The sequence below is a fragment of the Strongylocentrotus purpuratus genome, unplaced genomic scaffold (assembly GCF_000002235.5).
Source record: "Strongylocentrotus purpuratus isolate Spur 01 unplaced genomic scaffold, Spur_5.0 spur5_scaffold_7, whole genome shotgun sequence".
In the NCBI taxonomy this organism is placed as follows: domain Eukaryota; kingdom Metazoa; phylum Echinodermata; class Echinoidea; order Camarodonta; family Strongylocentrotidae; genus Strongylocentrotus; species Strongylocentrotus purpuratus.
In genome coordinates, this window is record NW_022145613.1 from 27,918,619 (window position 1) to 27,943,959 (window position 25,341).

A 25,341-nucleotide genomic window follows, 5' to 3' on the forward strand; every position below is an offset into this window, starting at 1 on the left:
GGCCGGTGGCGAAGCTCTAACTGTCCTTGGTGCAAGTGCGTACACATACATCATCACTATCATCAGTAGTGAGTAGGGGGGCTCGTCTGAGAATGAGTATCGTGCTCGTAAACGCGTACAAAATGCATCCTAAAAAATGAGAATCGTCTGGATTTTTCGCAGATGTTTTTTGTTCATCGGTGCTCTGCGGGTTTCGGGTTAACAAACCGCCTGCTGGCGATGCAAAAAATGGATTTGTGTGAGAAAATAAACCTACTACACCGTCTACTTTATGGGTTGTCTGTCTTCCTGAGGATTTATCACTCATATTTAATGCGGAACTGTTTTTCGCATCACTAATCTGCCGATCAAAAATATGAAACTTCTGCGATAAGCATCAGCATCGGTCTGCATTTACGAAGACGATCCTTATTCTCGGACCAGCACCCCTAATGATCATGACAATACAGTTTGATAGTCTTTTGAGCGATTAAAAAAAAATCCCGCACATGGCATTTAAATACCCTGGCACCCGACGAGGCTTTGATAGCACATGATATACCCAACCAAATAGGATGACCCTTATGAAGCCAACCAATTACAAGACAGGATATATAAAATTACCCTTAGGTCATCCGACCAATTAAGAGAGGAGTTAATTTAATTAATTATAACCAATGACAAAGCATAATATATAAGAGTGATTTGAACTAGTCACCGACAAAAATGGGAGGAGTCTATCTCTTCGCGAGAATGTCAGGTCCCCGGAAAAACAGTCTATTGTCTAACGTGTTGTCGGAAATGAACTCCTGTACATCTTAATGCAGGAATTCATTTCCAACGTGCTTATCGAAATGAACACTTTAATCTAATGCAAGAATTCAAAACCAGGGGTTGTTTACCCGTTCCCTGCATACTATTGGAAACATAATCAATGCTCTTTAACATTTAGGTGTATACCAAGTCAAACTAATAACCGTACAATTAATCAACCCAACCTGGCTCTTCTATGGCTCTAGCGCCCCCTTTAGGTCAATGTGTTGCCCAAATCAGCGTACCACTACATTTATAAAAATGCACCCTGATGTTATTCTTGGTTAAAAATAAGATGTTATAAAAGTTTTGTCAAATGTTTCAGGCATCAGCACATTATAAAAATGATGAAAATTCAACATTCCAATTGTTATAACACATGTTTCAAACATTTCAGTTTACACATTTGAAATTAATATGGGTCTGAAAACTAGAGAATACACTTCTGACTATGGCTTGCCTGCCGTGGCAGATTACCAATCCCTTTAAGGATTTTACAATGTGGAAATAAACGCGTATAATCAGTTTAGTAAGTGGAAAAAGCATTAGATAAAAACGAGGCATATTTTCATAAGATTTCAAATATAGAAAACAATAACTCCCTGTTCAAGTGAATTGTGTAGAAAGATCAAAGCTGAAGGATATTTGTCCTTTTTTTCCAGCCATAGTCTACCAAATTAATGACATGTGAAGGCGCTGCCCATCAACTAAAAAGTTTTGACAGAGATATGACAAGGTCGGTAGTGTCATAACTACTTAGTCAGGATGTTGTCTTTTATCTTGGCAAAGAGGGCTTCGTAAAACACCTAGCGGATAAGTAGCTTACTAATGCTGATTTAGTCAATAAGTTAGACTTATGACGGTTTCGAGAAACAGGCCCCAGTTGCCATGAATATGAATGATGATGATGATGCCATCGATAATTTGTGTGAAGTTGTGTTGTGTTGTGGGTTGGTACTACTATTATTATAACTAGAAGTACTGTCTAGTGTCTACTCTACATTGACTAGAACTTGGAAGTCTTACTCTTAACTTGTCTTTAGCCTCTAGCATTCTAGGGTGTCTGAAAAAATCAACTTCTCAGAAAAACCCATTTCAAATTTCAAGACTCACCAATGTTTCTATCAAAAGATATATTGATGAAATAAATTATCCTTTCTTTATTCTCATTTTTTTTAAACTGTTTTTACATTTTATTTTACATTTTGCTCTCCAGATCCAGAAAAGTTGAACAGAGAATAAGAGGATGGATACACCAAAAGGAGATGGAGGCAGTACTCCAGGCGCTGCTAACAAGACTGCCACAATGATATACATATGTGGAGGTTAGTATGTGGTCATGAGGGCTCATAGAGTTAACATCTTATTCACTGTTTGGAAGGTTTGTCTTTCCAGTCTGTTAAAAACTTAAAATCATTACTAGTATGGAAAAGATATCATCCATTCCAATGTTTATTTCCTTTATAAAGAGAGCAGGGTCATATAATTTTAGAAAAAAAACAGCTCTGATTTTTGTAATTTTGTCAATCACAAAATAATGGATTTATGTAATAATTTTTAATCAAATAGGAAGTCATAGACTATGGAAAGAAGAGTGGCAGCTAAATACCCATGAAAATAAATTCGATAACAGGCTAAAGACATGAAATGTATGTCAAGTTCATGTTTTTTTGTCCTGTTTTTTTCTTCTCCAGAATGCCATCAAGAAAATGAGATTCGAGCAAGGGATCCCATCCGATGCAGAGAATGTGGCTATCGCATCATGTACAAGAAACGCACCAAGAGAAGTATCCTTTTTAGTGAATATATTTCACTGACATGTATAAGGAAGAAAATTGTTAGCGTGTTCTAGCAATATTTCCCTTATATTTAGCTCTATTTAAATGTTTTGAGGTTTAATTATTATATTTGTATATTTCATGTAAAGAAATAGAAACAACTTTAGATCTCATTTACTATTGCAGAATGAATTAATGATGAAGAACACATTTTGAACAAGGCAGAAGTAATGATTATTGGATTATTTTCACCATTAATGAGTAGAAGTTGAAATGTTCCTTAATCACCAAGTTAACTACATGCATTTGTTGATCATAAAGCTTTTTTTTTCTTTCATGGGAGAATTTTTTTTTCTTCTTCTTTTCATAAGGTAAAGTATAGGTCCACATATATATATATATTAATTTTAAAATGTCCGTGCCATTCCTAGCGTCGTAATTATTATAGTAAGAGTTATGTATATTGCCAAAACATCATTTCAATTCAAAAATGTATTCAGTCATCAACGGTGTGTGTTCTTTTGTTGCAGATGCCCCTCTCGACAGCTAAGAAGTGTGCTTTTAGAAGAGAAATCTAAGTAAAACATTTGATACTATTGTTGTTGTCCTTAACTCATCTTTGTGTTACAGTGGTGGTGTTTGATGCCAGATGACAACACCTCACCAGGCTCTTACTCTTTATGTAAATAATCACTTCAGTTCCTGTCTTCATGAATGTGTATCATGTTTGTCGCCAAATGTTCACAGATACCTGCACGGTCAAGTGCCCTCTTGTGCATTTCAGTGTTTTCTTTATATTAACAATATGTAAGAAACTGTTGATTGCATTGTTGATAAATGTGAGGGAGCTTTGGGGAGGGATTCTAAAGAAGTATATTGTGCTGTACCCAGATTCCATGAGTCAACATTTGTTCAATTTTATTTCCTTCTCTGATGTATTTTGTTTCTTTACTTCATGGTTTTGATGTTTTGATAACAGCTTTTAAAAAAAATCATGAATCTGGGGAAGCTTCTCTGTGAACGATTTCTAGTGAAAGAAAGTACAATGTATCATTTAAATCATTTACAGCTTGTACATTTGGTATGTTATATATTGTATAGGGAATACAGAAAATGATCTTTAAAATTTGTTTTCCTCAAGATCTCAAATAATGTTATAATGGTCTTTATGAGTTCAAACTTTTTCCCATGACCCTCACAGTTTAAAACAATGCTGTGCAGATTCATTTGTTTGTAAAACCATAGAAACGATACCAGTCGCTATCTGCTAGAAGAATTGTATAGTAATTAAATGACAGCAACGGGGCTTGTTCAGATTTTCATGAGGAATAGCATGGGAAACAATCCTACCACTGAATCATCAGTATTTCACTTGACCAAAGATTCTGTATTGACTTGTATAGGGCACTGGTTTTTTTAACATATACCAAATGTGTCCACAAAAGGGTCAAAAATGAAATTATGTTTGCTTACTTCAAACGTGTATTTTTAGGATCAGGACTATTCATATTTATGAGAAATGCAAATTTTGGAGCTTAATCTATCTCCTTATTTATTCACCAGATATGAATACTATGAGTTCTTACAATTTTATTGTGAACTATAGCATATCTAATAACTGTGATATAAAACTCATTTGCTATTAACTACACCTTTAAATATGTTGGGTCTTTAAGAATATGTTTCAGAGATTATTCATGCAAATTTTTGAGTTTCTATCTTAAAAAATACAGATTATGTATACCTTGAAAGTGAAAAATAGCTCTAAATTTGGGTTTTGACAATAACAAGTTTTAATTTCAATAGGTAAAATACTTTTTCTTAGGTCAAACTTATTTTATTATAACAACTGATGATATAAGGTAAATACATGCAAAAAAAATTGGGAACCAGTGCATTGCATAATAATTTTCATATGTCACACCACTGATGTTTCGGACGTTACACACTGTTAACATCATAACTTTATCCAAGTTAATTGCTTTTCTTTAGGTATTATTGACCTCATTTACATTAATTGTTTGCAGAATAATACTTCTGTAACATTTATGGATTTTTTTCTTCAGTTTTAATTAGTTTAGCACATACCGTACATGTATACCAAGTTTTTCTTCATCGACCACTCAATTTATGTAAGGTATATTATTCTTTTCAAGAACGTGTACCGGTATTTAAAAGTGCTTATGTGATCTAAAAGTGAAATATGAAGTTAATAGCAATTGTCGTCATCAAAACTCCTTAGAAAATTCACTTAGAAACATACTCTTTATTGCATGTTATGAACAACAGTGTGAAATGTACATGCATGCTATGTTTTGTTTCGGATGTTACACAATGTTAACATTTCAATGAGATCATCAATTTCTATAAACTCTACAATAGATGTTTAATCAGCTTGCTAATGTCCTTCAACTATATAGTGTGTCATTCAATAATATCACTAACACATACATGTATGTAAGCAAAACATTGACAAATCTTTTTAAAAGTAAAACTATAAAAAAAAAAGTACCCCCAGTCCTGTAAGTAATAAGAAATAGGTGAATCCTAATTTATGTACATCTCAAGAATGAGACATTTCAGATGTATTTTCAAATTGTGTATGTTTTAGGTTATAATACTACTGTAGTAACAATCATCCTTTACCACTATTTGTATTAGGAGGCTGTTTCAAACGACAACATTTTGTAATGCTCTTAAATAAGTATTTATTTATTTATTTACTTGATAACCGATTGATGAATGGATGGATTGATTGGTTGGTTGGTTGGTTGGTTGGTTGGTTGATAGATCTTAACTCGTGCTGTGCCAATATCACAGGTGACAAACAGTATACAGTGTAGGTTAAACATGTACCGTATTTACCGGCGATAAGGCCGCAGCGCCGCACCCCCAACTTTGACATTTCATAGAGGGAAAATAAAAACGGACAGCCCATTTATATTTTACACTAGCTTATACATTTTGTATGTATGCATAAATTTAAGGAAGATACTACCATTGGTGGATCCAGGGGGGGGGGGGGGCTCAGGGGGCATGTACCCCCCCCCCCCCCCCGGCCAAAACAAAAATGTTGAAATCAGCCCCAAATTCGCCCAAAATGTACTGGCAAACAGGGACGTGCCCTCCTCCCCCCGGGCCCCCCAAAATAAAAAATAAAATAAATTAGTCCGCACTCCTCCCCGACCCGCCCCACTGAGCGAATTTGCGGCCAGCGCGATTTTCTAATATTTGGGAGCAAAAAACAAAAAAAATAAATGTGCTCTTACCAATCCCCCCCCCCCCCCCCCCCCCCCCCCCTCCGCTTATTCAGCGGCTGGCTGAGTCGTTGCGATTTTGGGGGACCAATACAAAAATATTTATATGTCCTCTCACCACTCGTGTGTACCCCCCCCCCCCCCCCCCCCCCCCCCCCCCCCCCCGGGAAGAAATTCCTGGATCCGTCCCTGACTATATGTTTAGGATCATGAAATAAGTTATTAATGTAATGTCTTATTCTTTTATAGATGTATGTACTTTCTACATAGATTAGTTACGTGTACTGAGTGCCCCTTTTAAAAGGTATTTTCAAATGAAAATCCATATTTCCCATAAATTTTTAGACAAACATTTTAATTTGCTTGATTTTATCAACTGTATGTACCTGTATCAATACCCGTGTCATGTACATGTACACTGGGTATTGCTTAAGTGGATAATGTTGAGCTTTTGTAACCTACCAAATAGTTTAGATTGACCATACAATCTTTGGTTATATGACATAATTTGAAACAACCTCTGTAAAAATGAAAACCTGATGATTTGCAAACACACAGCAATGTAAATAGCAAGAGGAGAGGTTGAAAAATTGAAATTTGCTATTTTCACATCTATCTTTGCCCCTCATTTGAACTAGTTAAAGTATGAAAATGTCTGTTAACAGTTTAATGTAACGTCCGAAACGTGCTAACAGCATACCAGAAAGTGCTGTTAAAATGGCTGAATATTTTTTATGAGTCACTTTTATTGAGATTTTTTCTGATAAATTACAATTAAGGATATACTTAAGCAGCCAGCCATGCCTTGCATCACAATGTGTGGCTTCAATTTGATGTTTTATAAGTCAATTTGCAGAAAATTCAGATATTTTACGGAGAATTTCATTTTTTGCATCATATTTCTTCATATTCTTATATTTAGATCTAAATGAAATTCTCAAAATAGTGTTTTTAACAGGAGTGTGCATTGTGAAACCGTTACTTGCACATATGATCGATAATTAGTTGAAATTTGCAAACTATGTGTTAACAATCAAATAGTGTAACGTCCGAAACACCCTTCTTGAGCTTACACAAAATTATTGGATTTGAAAGACCTGATTTGTGTCTTGACTTATGTTAAGACTTATAATAACATATTTCATAATGATTTATTCACTCCAGATACCCTCAAATATGGATTATCATCATTTATTTGGTATTTTTTGTTTCGGACGTTACATTTGTTTCGGACGTTACAACTGTTAACGGAAAATTGGTTTTAACTATAAAATAGTATTGTAATGATGTATTGCAAATTTCTTTTTCGGGGTGGGTAGCCGCCATGAAATGTTTAATAAATGTTACAAGAAAAAGGTCGTGCAGTTCATATATTTCCTGCTACTTCAAATTGAAAGTTGTTTCGGACGTTACAAAATTGTTTACGGAAAATGAGACAACTTTTTCAAATTTTGAGTATATTTCTAGTATAAGCGCTACTACAATTAAATTATATTTTCTTTTAATTTAATGACTTGGAGTAACTAATAAGCTTATTCAAACCATAAACAATCTCATTAATTTATTGTTCTAGTGGGTTAAATGAGGGTCTACATTGTTTACGGAAGATGTAACGTCCGAAACACCATTTTCAATTGCACTGTTCCATCAAAATACAGGAGTTAATTCAGATTACTGTTAACTTTCTTTAAGATCCACCCATGCTCATTAATCATCAATAGAAAAAAAACATATTGTTAGTGGGTATATATTTTTTTCGGCTCCAACCAAAAAGGTATGTCAATTTTGTTACAAAATTCCGTAAACAATTGGCTGTTCAGGGATAGCTGATGCACATAAAGCAATGTTGAAAATTTTTCATTAAGCTATGGGAGGTCAATCTAGGTCCATGCTACAAGAAAAAAATTGTAATTGATTTCTAATTCTTTATCTTTGAAAAGTTTCAGGCTCTCAAAAGGCCATTTAGGTATTTGGTCATAGTTAAAAAAAACCAGTGCCATAGGCTGTTCTATTGATGAGCTTGAAAGACCATGTACATTGTATTGCATAAACCAAACACAGCAGATTAAAGGAAATTAACGAGTACATGAAAGAAGAGAACAGGGAAGTAGTGGATAAGCCTTTAATATTGAATAGGCAATAGCTGGTATTAACATAATGGCTTTGTTGTTCTTGTCACAAACTGAGGTTGTAGAGGAAGAGTTAAATCAAACCTTTCTGTTCACTAACATCATGAGCTTCAAGTAGAGCGGACTCCAGTAGCTCTTTTGGAATTGCAAGACCAATTTCTGTTTAGATTCAATGGATCTTTCTTCAATACTATTAATCATCACAGATCAAAATAGGCCCACATATAAGTTAGATGTACATGTATTTGTATCTGGTTAATTGACAGTGTAGATTTTATAGATTGAGGAAGTTTCATCTGACTTTCTTTTATATGCCATGAACTAAACATTCGGTAGAGATCAACCACATGCCTCTGTTTTACAATTTTTCTTGTTAAACAATGATTTGTTCAAGTAATATATTTATTTTTGTTCCTTCACTTCAAGATTTTGATTTTGATGTCAAGATTTCAAACTTAAAATGAATCAAAGCAACCAGACTGATGCATTACATTTTTTTTTAAAGAGAATATGCTAATTTGTTATCATGTCAATATGTAAAAAAATAATTGATTACTACATGTGGAATTGTCTTTTTAAAATAAAGTTGAAAACATAAATCGTGTGTGTCTTCATATGGGCTGATTTAATGAGAAACTTACACTGATTAGAAGTTGAAAAATACATGTATATAAAAAAAAAACCTCATCTCTCCCTTGTATATCCATCTGTCTTCCGTCTTTCTGTCTTCCGTCTTTCTGTCAATCCATCTTTCTATTAATATATCCTTCATCCCATTGTCCATCTATCTTTCATTCCATTGTATCTTAACCTCTGTCTCTCCTTTCCACTCCCCTGTTTTATTTTCTCTTTCCTTATTGTTCATCTCTTCACCATTTTACAGCTTTTGTTATGCAGTTTTGTGAGACTGACATATTTTGAGAGAAGGAGAGAAATAGAAGAGAAGGAGGAAGGCAGGTGGACAATGAAAAATTCAAGAGGGGGGGGGGGGGGTGGGTAGATAAAGGAGTGACTTCCTGAGAGGAACGTAAACTAATGCAAATTGGGGATAGGGGAAGAGTGAAGGAGAAGGGTAGTAAAGTACTAGATAAAGAGAGCGATAACGTTCTAAACATCCAGTATATGTGACGCTGCCAACATGGCATGTTCTATGAAACCTTGTCTTGCCAAAAAAAATGTATATGTTTGACTGCTATTGGGAGAGAGAAAAGAGAATATAAAAGAGAATAAAACCCAAGCAAATGGAAATAAACGATAAGATTTGCAAGGTGAGGGATTCACATTTTTCACAAGGTTGAAGCAGAAATACGAGGAGTCTCTTGTTTAAAAAAAAATTCCCCTTAATTTTATGTTTAAAAAACAGAAATGTAAATTCCTGAAAGTAAGTAAGATGCTACAGGTGCAAGGCAATTGGGGAGGAATAATAACATATAAATGAAAAAGAGAAAGAAGAAATTTACGTCCAAGTCATTCATTATTCTAAGAACGGGGAAAGTGAAATGGGGATGGTAGATATTATTTTACATGACTGCTAAGAAAGCATAAATGCTTGTTGTTAGTAATCAACCAGAGGACCTATGGCTTGAGGTCCTCTCCGAGGGACCTGGTAATGCGGATTAATGCCGTGGCCAAAGGGCACTAGCGCATCGCCTTGGCTTCAAACCCGGGTCACCGGATTACGAGACCATTGCTCTACCGAAGTGAATAACTTGCATGATTTGTCTAAGAATGGGATGAGAATCCTCAATCATCCCACTCATTTTTAGATCTCCATTCTAAAAAAAAAAGAGTAATTTGAAAAAGTGGAAAAGACCTTGCCCTTTTCAAATTCCCTTTTTTGTGGGTGTATGTTTCGTTTTATTACAGAAAGAGAAATGTCACTCTAAAAATAAAAAAAATAAAAAAAGTATATTGATGGTGAAAACGGTGTAATAGTGAAACTCCATGATCCTTATTGTTACACCATTATGTTAACCGAGTTTTTTTAAAGATATTTTGTTGAGTCTTATTCTAAATCTCCTCCGTCGCAGAACACTATCTTCTCTTTATTATATATATGTACTGGTATATTATAAACATATATAAAGGGTCTATATATTATTGGAAATAAAAAGTTTTTTAAGTCGATGGTAACGACGAGTCCAACTTGGATAACGGTGACTTTGTTCATTTTGGAACAATTTCCTGTTTTACCATCTCTCTCTCTCTCTCCCCCCCCCCCCCTCTCTCTCTCTCTCTCTCTCTCTCTCTCTCCCTCCCTCCCTCTCTCTCTCTCTCTCTCTCTCTCTCTCTCTCTCTCTCTCTCTCTCTCTCTCTCTTTCTCTTTCTCTTTTTTTTCCAGGTGTAATCTACCAAGGGCAGGTCCGCTTTAGTTCTTTCTCGACCCCTCTCTATCTTCGTCTTTATTTTGTCATACGATATTTCCCCTGTCAAGTCTGGCACCATCCCAATTATTGGTCTACCTCTTCCATGTTTACCGTCCACTTTTCCTTCTCATTATTATGGCTTCGAGCATATCTCCTTTAGCATAATTTAGCAAAAAATGATTACCAAATTTGGGCGAGAAATTTCCAAAAGTTCAGTCATCGGAAGAATTATAACCCTCGTGTTATGAAAAAATAAATAAATACAAATCTCTGTTACGGCCATAAAGTTAAAGTAACCTCATCGCACAAGGGAAAGGGGGTAGGGGCACAGTCCCCCATTTTTTAAATACTCCAAAGAGCCCTTTTTAACATAGGAAAAGTGCCCTGTTAAGTTTTTAAGAAGTGCCTCTGTTACTTTGTAAAGGTGCCCCTTCCCCCTTTCACCTTTAATAAGCGCTCCCTTTGTTTCGACACGTGCCCCTTTTCCATCGATAAGTCCCCATTTTCTTTTGCAATTAGTGTCCATTTTCCATTCTCATAAGTGCCATTTTTAATCTCTAGTAGGTACCTCTTTTTAGGTACGAGAAGTGCCCCTTTCCACTTTTAATAAGCGCCCCCTTCACCTATGATATTTGCCCTATTCAAATCTGAGAGGCGTATCTTTTACTTTCACAAGTGCCACTTTTCCTTTGTGAAAAGTTCCCCTCCCCTTTCTAATAACTATACATATACACCTTTTAACTCGGATAAGCGCACCTTTTATTTTCACATGTGCCCCATTTCTTTATGATATGCGCCCCCATTAAATTAAAAAAAGAACCCTTCCCTTCTCATAAATGCCCCTATTTCATTCTCATTAGTGCCCCTTTTCATCTCTGGTAAATGACCCTTTTCAGGTACGAGAAGTTATATTCCTTTTCATTTCAGATATGCCCCCTTCATCTCGAATAATTGCCCCTATTCAAATATGAGAGATGCTCGTTTTACTTTGACAAGTGCCCCTTCCCTTCCGGATAAGTGCTCTTTTCATATCCGATGAGTGGCCCTTTTCACCTCTAATAATTGCTCTTTTTCCTTCTTATAAGTGCTCCTCCTCATAATTACCCCTTTTCATCTCTGATAAATGCCCCGTTTATTTTAACATGTGCCTCCTTTTCTTTTTAATAAAAGCCACTTCTCCCTTCTCATAAAAGCCCTCTTTCATTACCGATAAATGCTCCTATTAAAATCTGATCGGTGCCTCTTTTTTTTAAAAATGCACTTTTTTTTTCTTTAAAAAAAAATGCCCCTTTTCCATTCTCATAAGTGCCCCTTTTCATATTTGGTCAGTGCCCCTTTTCAGGTGCGATAAGTGCCCCTTTTTACTTCTGATAATTCCCCTTTTAACAATGATACATGCCACTTTCCTTTCTTATAAATAAGGTACCTAGCCCCTTTTCATAAATGCCCCTTGTCACCTCTTATAAATGCCCCTATCAACAAATGATGGGTGCCCCTTTCCGTCGACAAATGCCCATTTCCCACTCTCATAAGTGCCTTTCTTCATCCCAGGTTAGTGTTTGTTTTCAGGTGTAAGAAGTGTCCCATTTTTACCTCCGATAACAACCCTTTGTATTTTGACTTTGACACATGCTCCTTTTCTTTTCTTTTACGTATCTGATCCCTTTTGATAAGTGTCTCCTTTTCCTGTCATCATCAAACGTGCCCCTAATTTAAAGCGACTAAGAGCAATTTCCCCCAAAGCTTGCTTGCTACACACGCCCGCATTTATGGAGCATATAATTGTTTTACTTATCAAAGGTCTTTCCAGTCTGTGCCATCAGGATTGCGTTTTCCTCTTTATAAGATTTTTTCGTATTGCGACCTCACAAATCTCAAAATTTGTCCTCGCTCGCTTGCAAATAAATATTCAGACCATCACACTCAACTGCAAAGTATGATGCTTATAAGAGAAACAAATATTGAAATCATCCCTGATAATGTAATAAAATTACAGGGGTATATACTAATGTATTCAAAATGGTGTATTTTCGCTTTGAGATTTCCCTTCGTATGTGCCCATTTTTTTCTCCAGAAAGTGCCCTTTTTGTTGGTGCCTCCCTTTGGAAGTTGCTCCGCCGCCCCTGTCTCAACACATCATATGTTCTGTTGTTAAACATGTTATAAGAGGTTGATGTGCTGGCTTACCTACATTTGGACTTATTTAATTTATGACAAAAGATGTATATCTAAACGACGGATCCCCCCGAAAGAAAAATCTCCTCCCCGATAAACATAACCTCACACGCAAAAAACCCAACATATTCGCAAAAAAGTATAGCGCCATCTAGTGGCCCCAGACTAGTTAGCTAGCTAGCTATGTAAAAGTATAGTCGGCGAAATAAATAGGCGCTGCTCGTACATTTTCTGTGCGATAACGGTACAGGAAGCGTTCTAAAATTATTGGGAAAATTGAAGGATTTCTTCCATTTTTAGTGCAATTTCTGATGTGGAAATCATGCCGGACACCATCACCGTCGCCGAGTTTTTGGCGGAGACCACAGATGACATCAGTTCGCCGACGACGTCGAATTTTGTGGCTCGGATGGGAGCCTGCCGAAATGTTGTTTCCGCGTTAGAAGAGGTGGGTTGCAGTCGATAGATTCTGATGCATGAATGATGCACAGTCGAGTCACACAGATTTAGTGCTGATTCTAATGATTGAAATGAATGTGTGATGTGATGATGCCTGGATATGGCACTCGACCTGCAGTACTTCTAGACTCTATAGATGTACATGTCGGATTATTAGAATTAAACTTTATGAAACTCCATCTTCTGTTACTGGCTAGAAACTATTTTTATCATTTTTTCTAGCATGATTGATAGTGATACAAATGCTTGGATGATTATCAGCAGTTTCGTCAATTTTAATTTGTGATCACATTCACAATCACGTTTGAATTTTGATGCAATTCGCCCGGCAGTACTCTAAGCCTTACTCTGGAAACTGTTGTATTTATCTTTTATTCAGTTTATATTAGGGATTTAGGAAAAATTATGTGAATTTGTATCAGTGCAGGAGGCAAGTTGGCTCAGTCGTTAAAGCGTCTGCCTGTCAAACCAAAGATCTCGAATTCTACCCAGGCGGATAACTGAAGCCTGCATTGTGTGTTAGCATGCCCCTCCCCTTGTTTCATAGACGCAGGCTATGTTAAATTGAAAAACAATCAGTTCCTTGGTCCTCGGATAGGATGTTAAGAACCCACTGAACTATTCGTCTAAGAGTAGGGGGAACCCCTGTGTAGTGGTCCACCTGCACCTGCACCTGCACCTGCACACCCAAGTAACCTTGGCGTTATATCCTGACTTATGGATCGACATAGTGTTTCTACAAGGCCCTACAGGTATTTTCTTTAACTTTCCAAGGCCAACATAGATCTACTATTAGTTTTAGGTACTGGTATACCCTTCTGTAGAAAAACACAATAATCCCATTAAGCTATTCCGGTCATGGAAGAGCATACCCATCTCTTAATGTAATTTTTTTACGTGGCTACTTGCTGTTTGAGTTTTTGCAAAGAGTTCAATTAATGTAGGCCTAAGCAATTATTTAAGGCCCTTCTAAAGTGTTGGGAGGCATGGGAGCCCCAAATTCTTCAAAAATTTGATGGCAAAATTTCACCTAAATTGTTTCATAATGTGAAAGAGAATGTCATTTTCTGCAAAGATTTTCCCCCCAAAAATGTATTTGAAGACAAATATTGAGAAAAGAAATTAAGAATACATAGGGTCTAAAATTGGATTGTCTGTTGTACACAGAAAACCTAAAGTTTGTATTTTTTCATCAATATTGGACTTCAAAGTTTCAAATACATTTGATTTGAAAGTCCTTCAAGAAATATGTCTTAAAGGTAATACAAAGTTTTGGGAAATTTTGAAATTTGGGTGGATAGTCATTCTTTACAATTTTGATATATTTGGATGCCCCTGTGTACGTGTTAAAAGCACTAGAAAATTTAGCCCCTAAAACACTTCTGCTTTCGAGAAAAATTAAATATAAAAATTTACCGGTGCTCCCGGTAAATGTTAATAAATTTCAAATAGCGCCTAAGGCCGTACAATGGTAGCTGCGACCATGAAAATCTCAGAATATGTAGTTGCAAACTTGCAATATATAATTTCCAAACGGGAATAGCTAATCGGTCGATTTTAGTTAAGAAACATTGTTTTATAGCTTAATTTATATCTTGGCCTTGAGAGGGAGCTATACAACTAAAAGAGTTTATTATTTAGAATTTCATAACTTTTGACTCGATTTCAACCGCGACAACGATCACTGAATATTGTAGGATCGCATACATGTATGCTTTCAATAAGTTCATTTGAACCAAATTCATGACCCCATACCAAAACTTTATATTACCTTTAAATGACATCCTCTTTCACATTATGATACGATTTAAGTGAAATTTTGCCATCAAATTCCTGGGGCTTCCAGCCCTTCACAATGTATGTAATATTGCACGCAACGCCCACTTTTCGGGGCATCTTACAGTATACAATACTAGGAAAATTTGGTTAGCTGTATGAATATGTGGTTTATCACAGTTTCTATTGAGTCCGTTCTTAAAGGGGCACGTTCCCGCCAGTGTAGTTATCGCTGCTCTAGTCATCGCCATTTTGGTTCCGAAGATCGACTTCTTATTTGCATACAGCTGTCAATCAAAGTACGCGCATCCTGGCCTGCCTTCGCCAAGCCAGCTGATCGCTGCCGATTGTGATGTCACGAAAGTGGGCGGAAACAGCAGCCGAATCTTAGAGCCGAACTGCGATTGGTATTACTTCGGCACATGTATGCGATAATCGGCATTGTTCGGGCATTTGGAACATGCCATCTGCGTAAGAGCTGTATTCTGTTGGTGTCAATAGGCAGCTAGCACCGTCCGCCAGCGGATACGTATTTTGAACGTCCTCTGGAATATGGGGAACATGCCCCTTTAAATATTCTAATAGGGAGATGACTTTCTGGGTCTGTTCTGCAAACATTACTGCTACTTTCCTGGTCTCTTGTAGAAACATGCATGCTGTATGATCGACATCATGGTGATTGTTATTGTCTTTTCTAAATGAACTCAAAAAGAGATAAGAATATGATATGATTTTCACAGAAATATGTTTGCATTGTGCGCTTGTCCATCAAAGCGGGAAATGCAGATTAATGTGCGCTTGATAGAGTAGAAAAGTAACCCAATATTAATGATAATCAATTGACTATTTTTTTTATGCAGAAATCATCATCTGTATTTTCCAGGTCATTGCACTATTCATCTAAAATAAAGATTGATATACATGTATATTTTTTTAAACTAGGAAGTGGCAAAATACAGAGAAGAAACAGGAATCCTACACACGATTTGTGATAAAAAAGTATTACAGTAAAAACTAAAAAAAGAATTTGCGATTCAATCAGTGATTTTTATCACATTAGTCAAAACGATATGATACACTGATTAAAAAAACAAAAAAGAGAGAGATAGAGAGAGATATACATTTACCGGTACATTTTCATTAATTTCATGTAATTTAGAGTCCTTGAAATGGACTTCTCATTTTCTTTTTGAAGAGAATTTACCCAATTTTTTTCATAAATGTACAGTACATGTGCTGTATGTTTAAATGCACTTATTATCTCTTTTTAAATAGAATTGTCAAATGTTTGTTATAAGTTATTTACTAAGACCTACAGTTTCGATAAATAAGGACGTGTCCTTGCGCATCACTGTGCATGTACCGTTGACTTCATTTCAATATATACATGAATGTTACACTTTTTGTTTACAAACAAATACAACCCCCCTGTGTACATCCCGTATGAAGGTATTCCCTGGCATATGGTGTTATCTAAACACTAAACACTACTCACTCCGGAGCACTTTTGTGGCATTGTCTATATTTGGTTAGCACTTTGAAACTTCAATGCAAAGCTGTTCTGTCAAAGTACTGTAGGAATAGGAGCTTGTTGGTTAATTGTGTAAAATAGCAGGAAGTAGCCTAGATCAAATAGACTTGACCTCAAAAAGGCTTTAGTTGTTATTGTATCTAGATTAAACAGCATTTCCTTGGTCATTTGTGTAAATAGCCTCATTGGCCTGTATGCACAGACAGTAATAAAAAGACCCTCAGTCCAATCAAATGAGTCAGATGTTCATTAGAACTAAATTTGCATGTATATGTACATTAGGCCCATATTATGAGTTGATGGCAGCTTAAAATTATTTTAGCATAACTTTAGACCACTGAATAATGGAAGGCCTTGTTCCAACCCTTACTTGTACATGTACACTGTAAATAACACGCACATAAAAAAGGAAGAAGGAATTCGGTCGTGAAATGAAAATGAGATTGATTTTCATGGAGACTTTAAAAAAATATTCTCAATGGTAGTGGATTCCAGGATGAAGAGGTTGATGCTCTTGAACCCAAAGCTTTCAAAATAAAAAAAAAATTGTTCCTCTTGCACAAAGACTTAAAAAAACACATTCAACCCAGAATTCCAGTGCGGAAAGAGGGTGTGAAGACCTGCATAGATATAGTGAGTGAATTAAAGTGAATGGAATATAGTGCATCTCACTCGACGGCATAGCAAGTTCTGTGTCAAGTTGGAACTGTCTGCTACTCTTTCTGATGTGCATGTATCAGACTGCTTGCAAGTGCTCACACATAACACGTTAGCACATAGTTGACTGTCTTCCTCTGAAATTTCCTGCTACTCCCTACAGGTTTCCTGCTTTCATTGGATCACCTTATGACCTCTCTGTCTAGTTCACCCCAGATCCCTTCCCTACTCTTACTTTCTCTTATACCCCTTTCATATTAGAGGTTGGAAAGGGTCAAGTCTGGACCTAATATGAAGGATAGAAGAGGATCTGGTCTGGTTTGGACCTGGTTTGGACCCAAATGAAGCTAATGTGAAAGGCTTATGGTACTCTCACTTTCTCTTATACCCCTTTCATATTAGAGTCTGGACCTAATATGAATGGTATTAAGGATAGAAGAGGATCGGGTCTGGATCCAAATGAAGCTAATGTGAAAGGCTTACTCTCACTATCTCTTACACCCCATTAGAGGTCAAAAAGGGTCAAGTCTGGACCTATTATGTGAAGGATAGAAGAGGATCTGGTCTGGTTTGGACCCAAATGAAACTAAGGTGAAAGGCTTACTCTCACTTTCTCTTTAATATACTCATTTCACATTTAGAGATAGAAGAGGGTCGAGCACGGATCCAAAAGCTAATATCAATGATGATGAGATGTTGGATGAAGGGAAGAAGAGGATTAGGTCTGGATTAAAAAGCTAATGTGAACATTTGTGACCCAAAAGCTCATTATTATAAACAGTATGAGCAGAGTAGCTATTAATCTTGATGATTTCCTTCTATTGAACTGCACTTAGTTTCATATCCCAAACTTGTAAATAATCCATGCGAATCCTTAAGTCTATTCATGCGCCAAGGCCTTTAACTCTTGAAACAAACCTGTATGTTTTTTTTTATATCCCTGTATACCATCTTCAGACACCTACAAGCTTGAGAAAAAGCCCTGACACAAATACAATGTACATGTATGTATAGAATACCTTTGCAATCACTTCCTTATTTCTTACCTGTGCACAAACAAACTTCAGGAAGTACACTGTCCGTCTATAGACTATATGTATTAATTGTCCTTTGAGTATGGAGTAGGGCCATTCATGAATGTTTGTTGATCGAGGTCACATGAATGCTCTTCCTATTTTGTTAGAACTTCTAGAAAGTATATGTTAGCCTGCAGACAAATTGCACTTGTAAGCCTTGTTTTTGTAGGTTTTCTTGTACAGAACATTTGTAGGCTTACTGTACATTGTGTGTAGGCCTACACACAAGTTTGTTTACATGGAAAGCATACCATGCATGATAATTTGTTTTCCATTAGGCCCTACTACATGTACATGTTATTATCTGTAGCCACGCCCACCCTTCAAAAAAATGAAAACTAGAAAGAAAAACTTTCCAAATTTTTACTTCATTCCCCATGATAAGTTAGTGAACTACATATAATAATAATAATGGTGGCTTCTAATATAGCGCACATGTTCGTCACGTTGTGACGCTCCTGGCGCTGCCCCGATTATTACCCTGGCTTTAGCAAGTCGGCCATTACGGCACTCTAGCATTTCAAGGAATATTCCTGCCAGGTACCCATTTACATGTACATCACCTGGGTTGAATAGCAAACAGTGTAGTAGTGTACCTCAATAAAAAAAAAAAAACCTGTATGGATTGAAAATCAGTTTACTCATCACCCAAATTAACCATTTTGTTACATGTGTAGGGCCTAGGGAGGTAAAAAGTTATAAATTACCCACAGTTTTTATATTTTATCTAGCAAACTAGGACCAAGCGCTTGTCTTTTTTAAAATCCGGTTGATTTCGTATAAACAACTGAATAATGAAGAAAGCAAGCATAATTTAAAAGTCATCTCATGAAATCTCATCCGTGCGAATCATGTTTGTAACCTGGGTAATACAGTGTGGGTGAATCTAGACAAATATAAACCAAATCGTTTTCCAAGCTATGAACAAATTCTACAAGGTTTTGTTCATCCTGCATTTTTACAGCTACAAGAAGATTATGATGTGCATCCTTCTGTTCTTATGCCTTGTATGAATCTCTGTATTATGTGAACATAAGTAGAATTAAAGAGTTTTCCCATGGATGACTTGGAGGAGTTCATCGTGACAGCGGCGCTGAGGGATGAAGGCTGTACATGTTGTACATTGCTTGTTTTTGCCTGATTTGGCACAATTTGTTGTCCCAAGTTGTAGCGCGATGAATTATAAAACAATCCTCTTACTTTAAGTTGAAGACAGCCAGGTAAAGTCTATGAGTCATCCTTCACTGGGGGAGTTTCTAGAAGGCCAATAGTAAGCATGATTGCATGAATTATTTATGGATGGGGCCCTTCTATAGATGCTAGGTACATCATGTACATGTACATCATCTGGGAATTCTCCTAGCTTATGGCTCATTCACATGGTGCAGGAAAACGTGACAGTAACCGTTGCTTTTTGTGTAGGCGCTGATGAATGGCAAGTGGAGTTGATCAAAATTATCTACATGTGAGCAATGCGTGTAAACTCACTATCTAATCATAAGATAGAGATATTGTGAAGCATGTTACACTTGTAAACGCCATAAAAAAATGAGATAGTTTCACTGCTTCATATACATTTATGTGTGAACAAGCCTTTCTTTCTGTGTAGTTGTTATCATTGAGATTTCGTCTTCTAGTTTTGCAGGTCTGACGACCCTTGTGTGTGTGTGTGTGTCAGTTTTGCTAGTTGTCTTTCGGTTTTCAAGCATCTTTTAGTTCAAAGCTAATACATGTACATGTACTTTCCAATCGATAGAATTTTGTTGGTCTTAAATTTGAGGGGAGGGGGGGGGGGGGGGGGGAAGTGAGAATTGGGAAGTCCTACTCTGTACCAATACTCATAATTATCTTGTCTTTATATTGAAGGAGCTAGCCTAGTTTCCAGATTCAATTTTCCTTCCCCATATTACAGATTGAAATGTACAATGTAATATGACTTCTAGGGAGGCATTCAATTTCTGCATTCTTATACCTGTAAGTGGAGGTAGGTCTACAATCTTCATTTCCATGAAATCACATTGAGTACAGAGAGCCGGGATCATGCGTGATGAATGCTGCGGATTACGTGCCTACAGACTTCAATGTTTGGTACCTACATGTATATTCTCACTTCCCTTTTGCAGCCCCACCCTCATGCTATCATTGACTGCCGAGAATTCTACAAATATTTTTTTTTCCACAGCAAACCATGACATCTCTATAATTAGTTGTTGTTTTCTGTAATTAGCAGCCCCACCCTTATCCGATCCTAAAATGCAGAGGGTTATTTGTCCGCCAATGACGTGAACAGCATCTCCATTTTCAATTCCCATCAGCTGCCCTACCCTCATCAAAGTTGGTAGACTATGCCAGCAAACTACATTTACATGTACATGTTTGGCATCTCTACTTCTTTTGTCATTTCCTAACAGCAGCTCCACCCACCCTCCCTCATCATATCTCAGGGCCCTGTTTCATAAAGCTTGTTTTCTATAACAACTGCTAAATTTCTATGACAAATTTGCTCTCAGCCAATCAGATGCCATGATTTCAGTAGCTTATAACAGTAGCTTGTAACTTGTTATTGATATCAAGTTCTATGAAACAGGGCCCCGATTCTGGCAATATGCCTGTTCACTATGGTAAACCTATTATTCCATATTGACCCCGCCCTCATCACCCAATCCTCCCCAATCATCATCCTAGGGATCAGAACCAGTCAAAATAGCTTCCAAAGCTCATCATCGACAGTTCGACATATCCTCGCCGGGGAAATCAATTACAGATGACTGCCTTTAATGCATATAGATGCATCAAGTCTATCTACCTTAATGGAGACTAGTGCCTAATGAAGACTAGGCTGCGGGATAATGAGATCGGGATCTCTCTCTAATTGCATGCCGAATCCAATTAAAAAACAAAGCCAGCTTGGAGCTGATTGGGAATTTGGTATGCTGGACTCTTTTAATTTGATGAGGATTTATTGTGGAGTGTTTAAGGACTGTTGACATTGATGTTATTGCTTTATTCATATAGTGGTATTTATAAATGTAGGCTTAGGTGACAGTTCATTAACTTCATTCATATGCTGTAGTTTAATAGAGTTCATGGACTTTATTTTTACATTGCTATCAAATCGGCCCAAAACTACTTATAAGCCAAAATATGCTGAGAGAGAGAGAGAGAGAGAGAGAGAGAGAGTGAGAGAGTCAATTCAACTACCAAAAAAAGTGTTAATCAGTACCAAATTCTAAAAATATAGTACATTATAAATGGTGTAGGCAATGTACAAACTGTATGTATTGATCATAAATGTGAAAAACAGCCTCTTCTTAAATCTACATGTGTAGGATGTAATGACATTTCTTATATCGTGGTGATGATACATTTTTCCTTATGAAAAGAAAAAAAAAAAAAATCCTCATTAAAAATGAAAGGGATTTGAAGTAAACCCAGGGCAACTGGCATACATACATACATACTGTAGAGCATACATGATGATAACTTATATACAAAGGAGACACAGAGTACACAAAAGAAAAAGCAGTAATTCAATCTCTTTATGAAAGCGAAGCTGCAGTGATATCATGCCGATGATATGATTCAAGCTAGCATATGTCCTGGTCTCCCTACCACCTATTGTTATCATATTTACCGATGCATCAATGGCTCCTGTCTATCATTGCTAGTCTATGGCGGTTTTCGTGTGGCTTCTGTGTGATGAAGTGTGTCCATCTCTGTGTTCATAAGGAAGAAGTATGAGGCTTTGTCTAGACAGTCTTACATTTAGATGAGTTCTTCAGTGACAGGGACACAATTTATACAATGATATTTTCATATGTGAGAATGTAGCAAAATATATGTATGTAACAGATATTTAGGTATTACCAGTAAATACTTTGACAAAAATTGAATAAAGGTTTTTTGTCTTTTTGATGAATAAAAATAAAATTATTCACAACTGCACACTTTCCTCTCAATCACGTTCATTACCGGTATACCATCTTATGAAACAAAATCCAACTGCAGTTAAAGGTACATATTGCTTAGTCAAATTTATGATCATAAAAAACGTCTCAAATCAGAGCGTGCCTCTTTGAATTGAAATCGTGTATGAATGAAGTCAATAGACTCTTGCAGATGAAAAGGATTTCAATTCATTGTTATTCGTTATTCCATTGATTGCTGTGTATTACAGTCCATGATTGCTTGTAATTAACCCTCTCCGTATGGGAGATGACCTTGGAAATACACATCCAATGTACTCCAAGCTGTGAAGTTGCCAATATGATTACCTTTGCTACATCTGTCTCCTCTACTTGAACTTAAAGGGTTGTCCACTCTAATATTTCATGAACTTTAATTTCCTTCATTGTTGATGACGGCATAGATTTTTATTTCATACAGGGGTTGAACAGAAACATATTTGTAATAAATATATTTAGGGGACATATGTATGATTGAAAACTTTCTTGAGGAAAATGAAAAAGAAAGTTCTGATTTTTGTTTTACAGAGCAAATGGGAGGGAAGCTCGCGACATACAGTACATCGCATCACAGAGGTGCCAATTTTGTGTTTGATTGATCGCAACTTCAACTTTCTGGTTTTTAATCAGAATTTGCTCAAACTTTCACTGACTTGTTCCTCTCATTTTCTGCTTCTAAGTTCTAATAAAACCAACTTACTATGGGCGTGGACTCCCCCTTTAAAAGTTTAATTTAGAATATCAAAGTTTCTAGAATCATATCGGTGAATAAGAGAGAACCATTTTTTAAAGTGTGGAAATGTAGAGAATCTCATATCAACATACATCGTGTAATTGCACCATATTCAACTTTTTCAAAGGAAAGGAATAGATAATGAAATAATCTTAAATAAAAGGAGTGAAAGAGTGTTTTAAAGGTGTACATGGAATCAAATGTATTTTTTAACATCAATTTCTTTCAAATGGTTTAGAGGGAGTGTTGCTTTGACTAATATAAGACAATATCGTTTGGGAATCTCGAGTGAATTATAAGGCGACTACACTGCTGGGAAAATGAAATTTTTATTATGAAGATAATGTTGAATACATACGAAATTGTCACATTATACATGTTGCTTGAATTATCCAATAGAATGCTTTCAGACTCTCTTGAATCCATTAAGACATAGACATACTGTACTATCAGATGCCTGTATTATCACTGTTACAAGTAAATTTCTTAATTAGTTTTCAAGGAAAGCTTGATTGCATAATGGATGGAGGGAGGAAGAAATGAGAGGTCGTTAATATTTGATGGCTTGTGGAGCCCATAGAGGTGCTAATTAGACCTGGATGTTAATGGGAAATATACATGTATGTAAGATGCATACCCTCAGATCAAAACACCGTCATCAAAATGACCAATCTAGCCTATGGACATGTTTATACTGTACATTAATCAGAAGTAATAGAAATAGAGTTGCACCTCAGTTAATAGAAATTTTAATACATTATTTACATACAGTAACTGTTTCAAAGTCATAGATTTCAGAATACTGCTTACACTGTAGTATATTTTAATAAAATACAGAAGTATTAAAGCAATATATCAATGACTATGTGCAGTCCATGGCCTGCATTTTTAAAGAGAGTTTTGATGAAGATTTATTACCCTAAAAGCCCTTTGTTCCCATAAAATATGCACAATTAGAAAGATAGGACATGCATCATGATAATCCTCTGATCCATCTGCCCATAAATAACCCCCATTTTGATAGCTCGTTGAGCTGCTGTGTTTACATTCAGCGTGTTTCACCCCTTCGCAAATCTGATTTAAAACATACGTAATATACTATTAAGAATGAAAAGGGTTGCCGCTTACTTTAATTTTGCAGTGCGAATGCAGAGACATATGTTATAGATTATCAAAATCAGCAGAAACAGAAATGGTCCTTTTTTTTTTTATAATTACCCCCTCTTGAGTTTTATTGACTTTGACATAATTCTATTGAAAACGTACTGTATGAGGTCATTTTGAGGATGCCTTTTTGGGGGGAGGGGCATTTGAACTGAAGGTGATCTTAAAAAATGTATTGATGTTCCATATTTTTTTAGGGTCTACATAATATCTCTTTCACTTGTAGGTTCCACATAGTTCGTAATCTTTCAGTAATTATTCATAAATTAAAAAAAGTCTAATGTAATGTGACAGATACGATTTATCAATTGTGCTTCAAGTTGGAATACAAACAAGTGAAAAACGTATGCTAGGATGCCTGTTTAACTGGCATCTATTCTAAACACTCATTTAAAAACAAAGGTATAATGGTACATGGTTGCGACAAGACTGATCCCATCAATGCTGGGTCCATCTGCCGAAGAACGCCTCAGGGTTTCGGTCGGGCGAGAAGTGAGCGGCGAGTATTGTCTCCTTTCACATGACATTAGGCAGAGCTACAGTGTAGCATCACATAAATGATTTACGCTTCTCAGTCCCTTGCCTTGTATCTCACGTTGGATGCGAAATGATCTGCAACATGCTTTGTTTTACTATCTACTGGTACTCTAGTCAACCATGCATGCAAGGGACATGCCATTTTGATCTGATAGCTACATGTAGATGTGATGATGGCCCATCTTCATAATTATAATTACGATAAAAGGCCCTTTTTAAAAGAATATTTATGTCAGTTTTTCAATTAGTCAGAGAAAGAAACCTTTGAATATTATTGTTTTCCTTTTAGACATACATGTTCTGCCATTAGCATATTTTTCCAACTAATTATATGTTTAAATGTAGTTTTGTAGGACTCCTGTATCGATCTGTGCAACATTGCATTATAAGATCAATGAGAACGAGTTTTGTTGTGAAATTTATGCCTTTTTACAATTAATCAAATTGTATAATTTGCAAGGTTATCATTTTACTTACATCTTTGGAAATGGAATTTGATGTACACTGTAGGATGTTGGGTCTACATGTTTTTTTTCATGTGCAAACTATCTATGCTTTTCTCCTTTCAGATTTAAACCTCCATGTGGAGATGTTTCTAATATAGCTAAAACAAAAGTAGAATAATCAGCAAAAACAATACTTTAGAAGTTGAGTTACGGTATAAATCATATTCATACAGTTGTGGATTTTGGAAAGTCAAGATCACAAAATGTAATACCCATGCCCCTTTTCCTCTCTCGAGAATGAATAACACTTTGGGCTCAGGTGACTCTTCCCAACTCCCAGCTGAAATCACTTCCATTGAGATGAAGATGAAAATAACCCATCCCATGCACTGGTCCATCTGGTAGAGTAGTTTGATGGCCAAGCTAGCAACAACCTCCACCTGCTGACATTCACACTTGCTAGAAAGCATCCCCCGTCCCATTCACACTACAAACATTCA

The 25,341-nt window shown here is 36.3% G+C and overlaps 1 protein-coding gene across 12 annotated transcripts in view; it reads left to right on the forward strand.

Moving 5' to 3' along the window:
- Nucleotides 1-12,680: 12,680 nt before the first annotated feature.
- LOC577726 (arf-GAP with SH3 domain, ANK repeat and PH domain-containing protein 2) overlaps nt 12,681-25,341 on the forward strand; it is a 76,253-nt gene continuing 63,592 nt past the window's right edge. For 11 of the 12 annotated variants that reach the window (XM_011683262.2, XM_030974261.1, XM_011683263.2 and 8 more), the window contains exon 1: nt 12,681-12,945. In XM_011683262.2, the coding sequence (XP_011681564.1) occupies nt 12,820-12,945 (126 nt within the window). In that variant the 5' untranslated portion in view covers nt 12,681-12,819. The remainder of the gene's footprint in view (nt 12,946-25,341) is intronic. The other variant, XM_030974265.1, reaches the window with a different exon arrangement.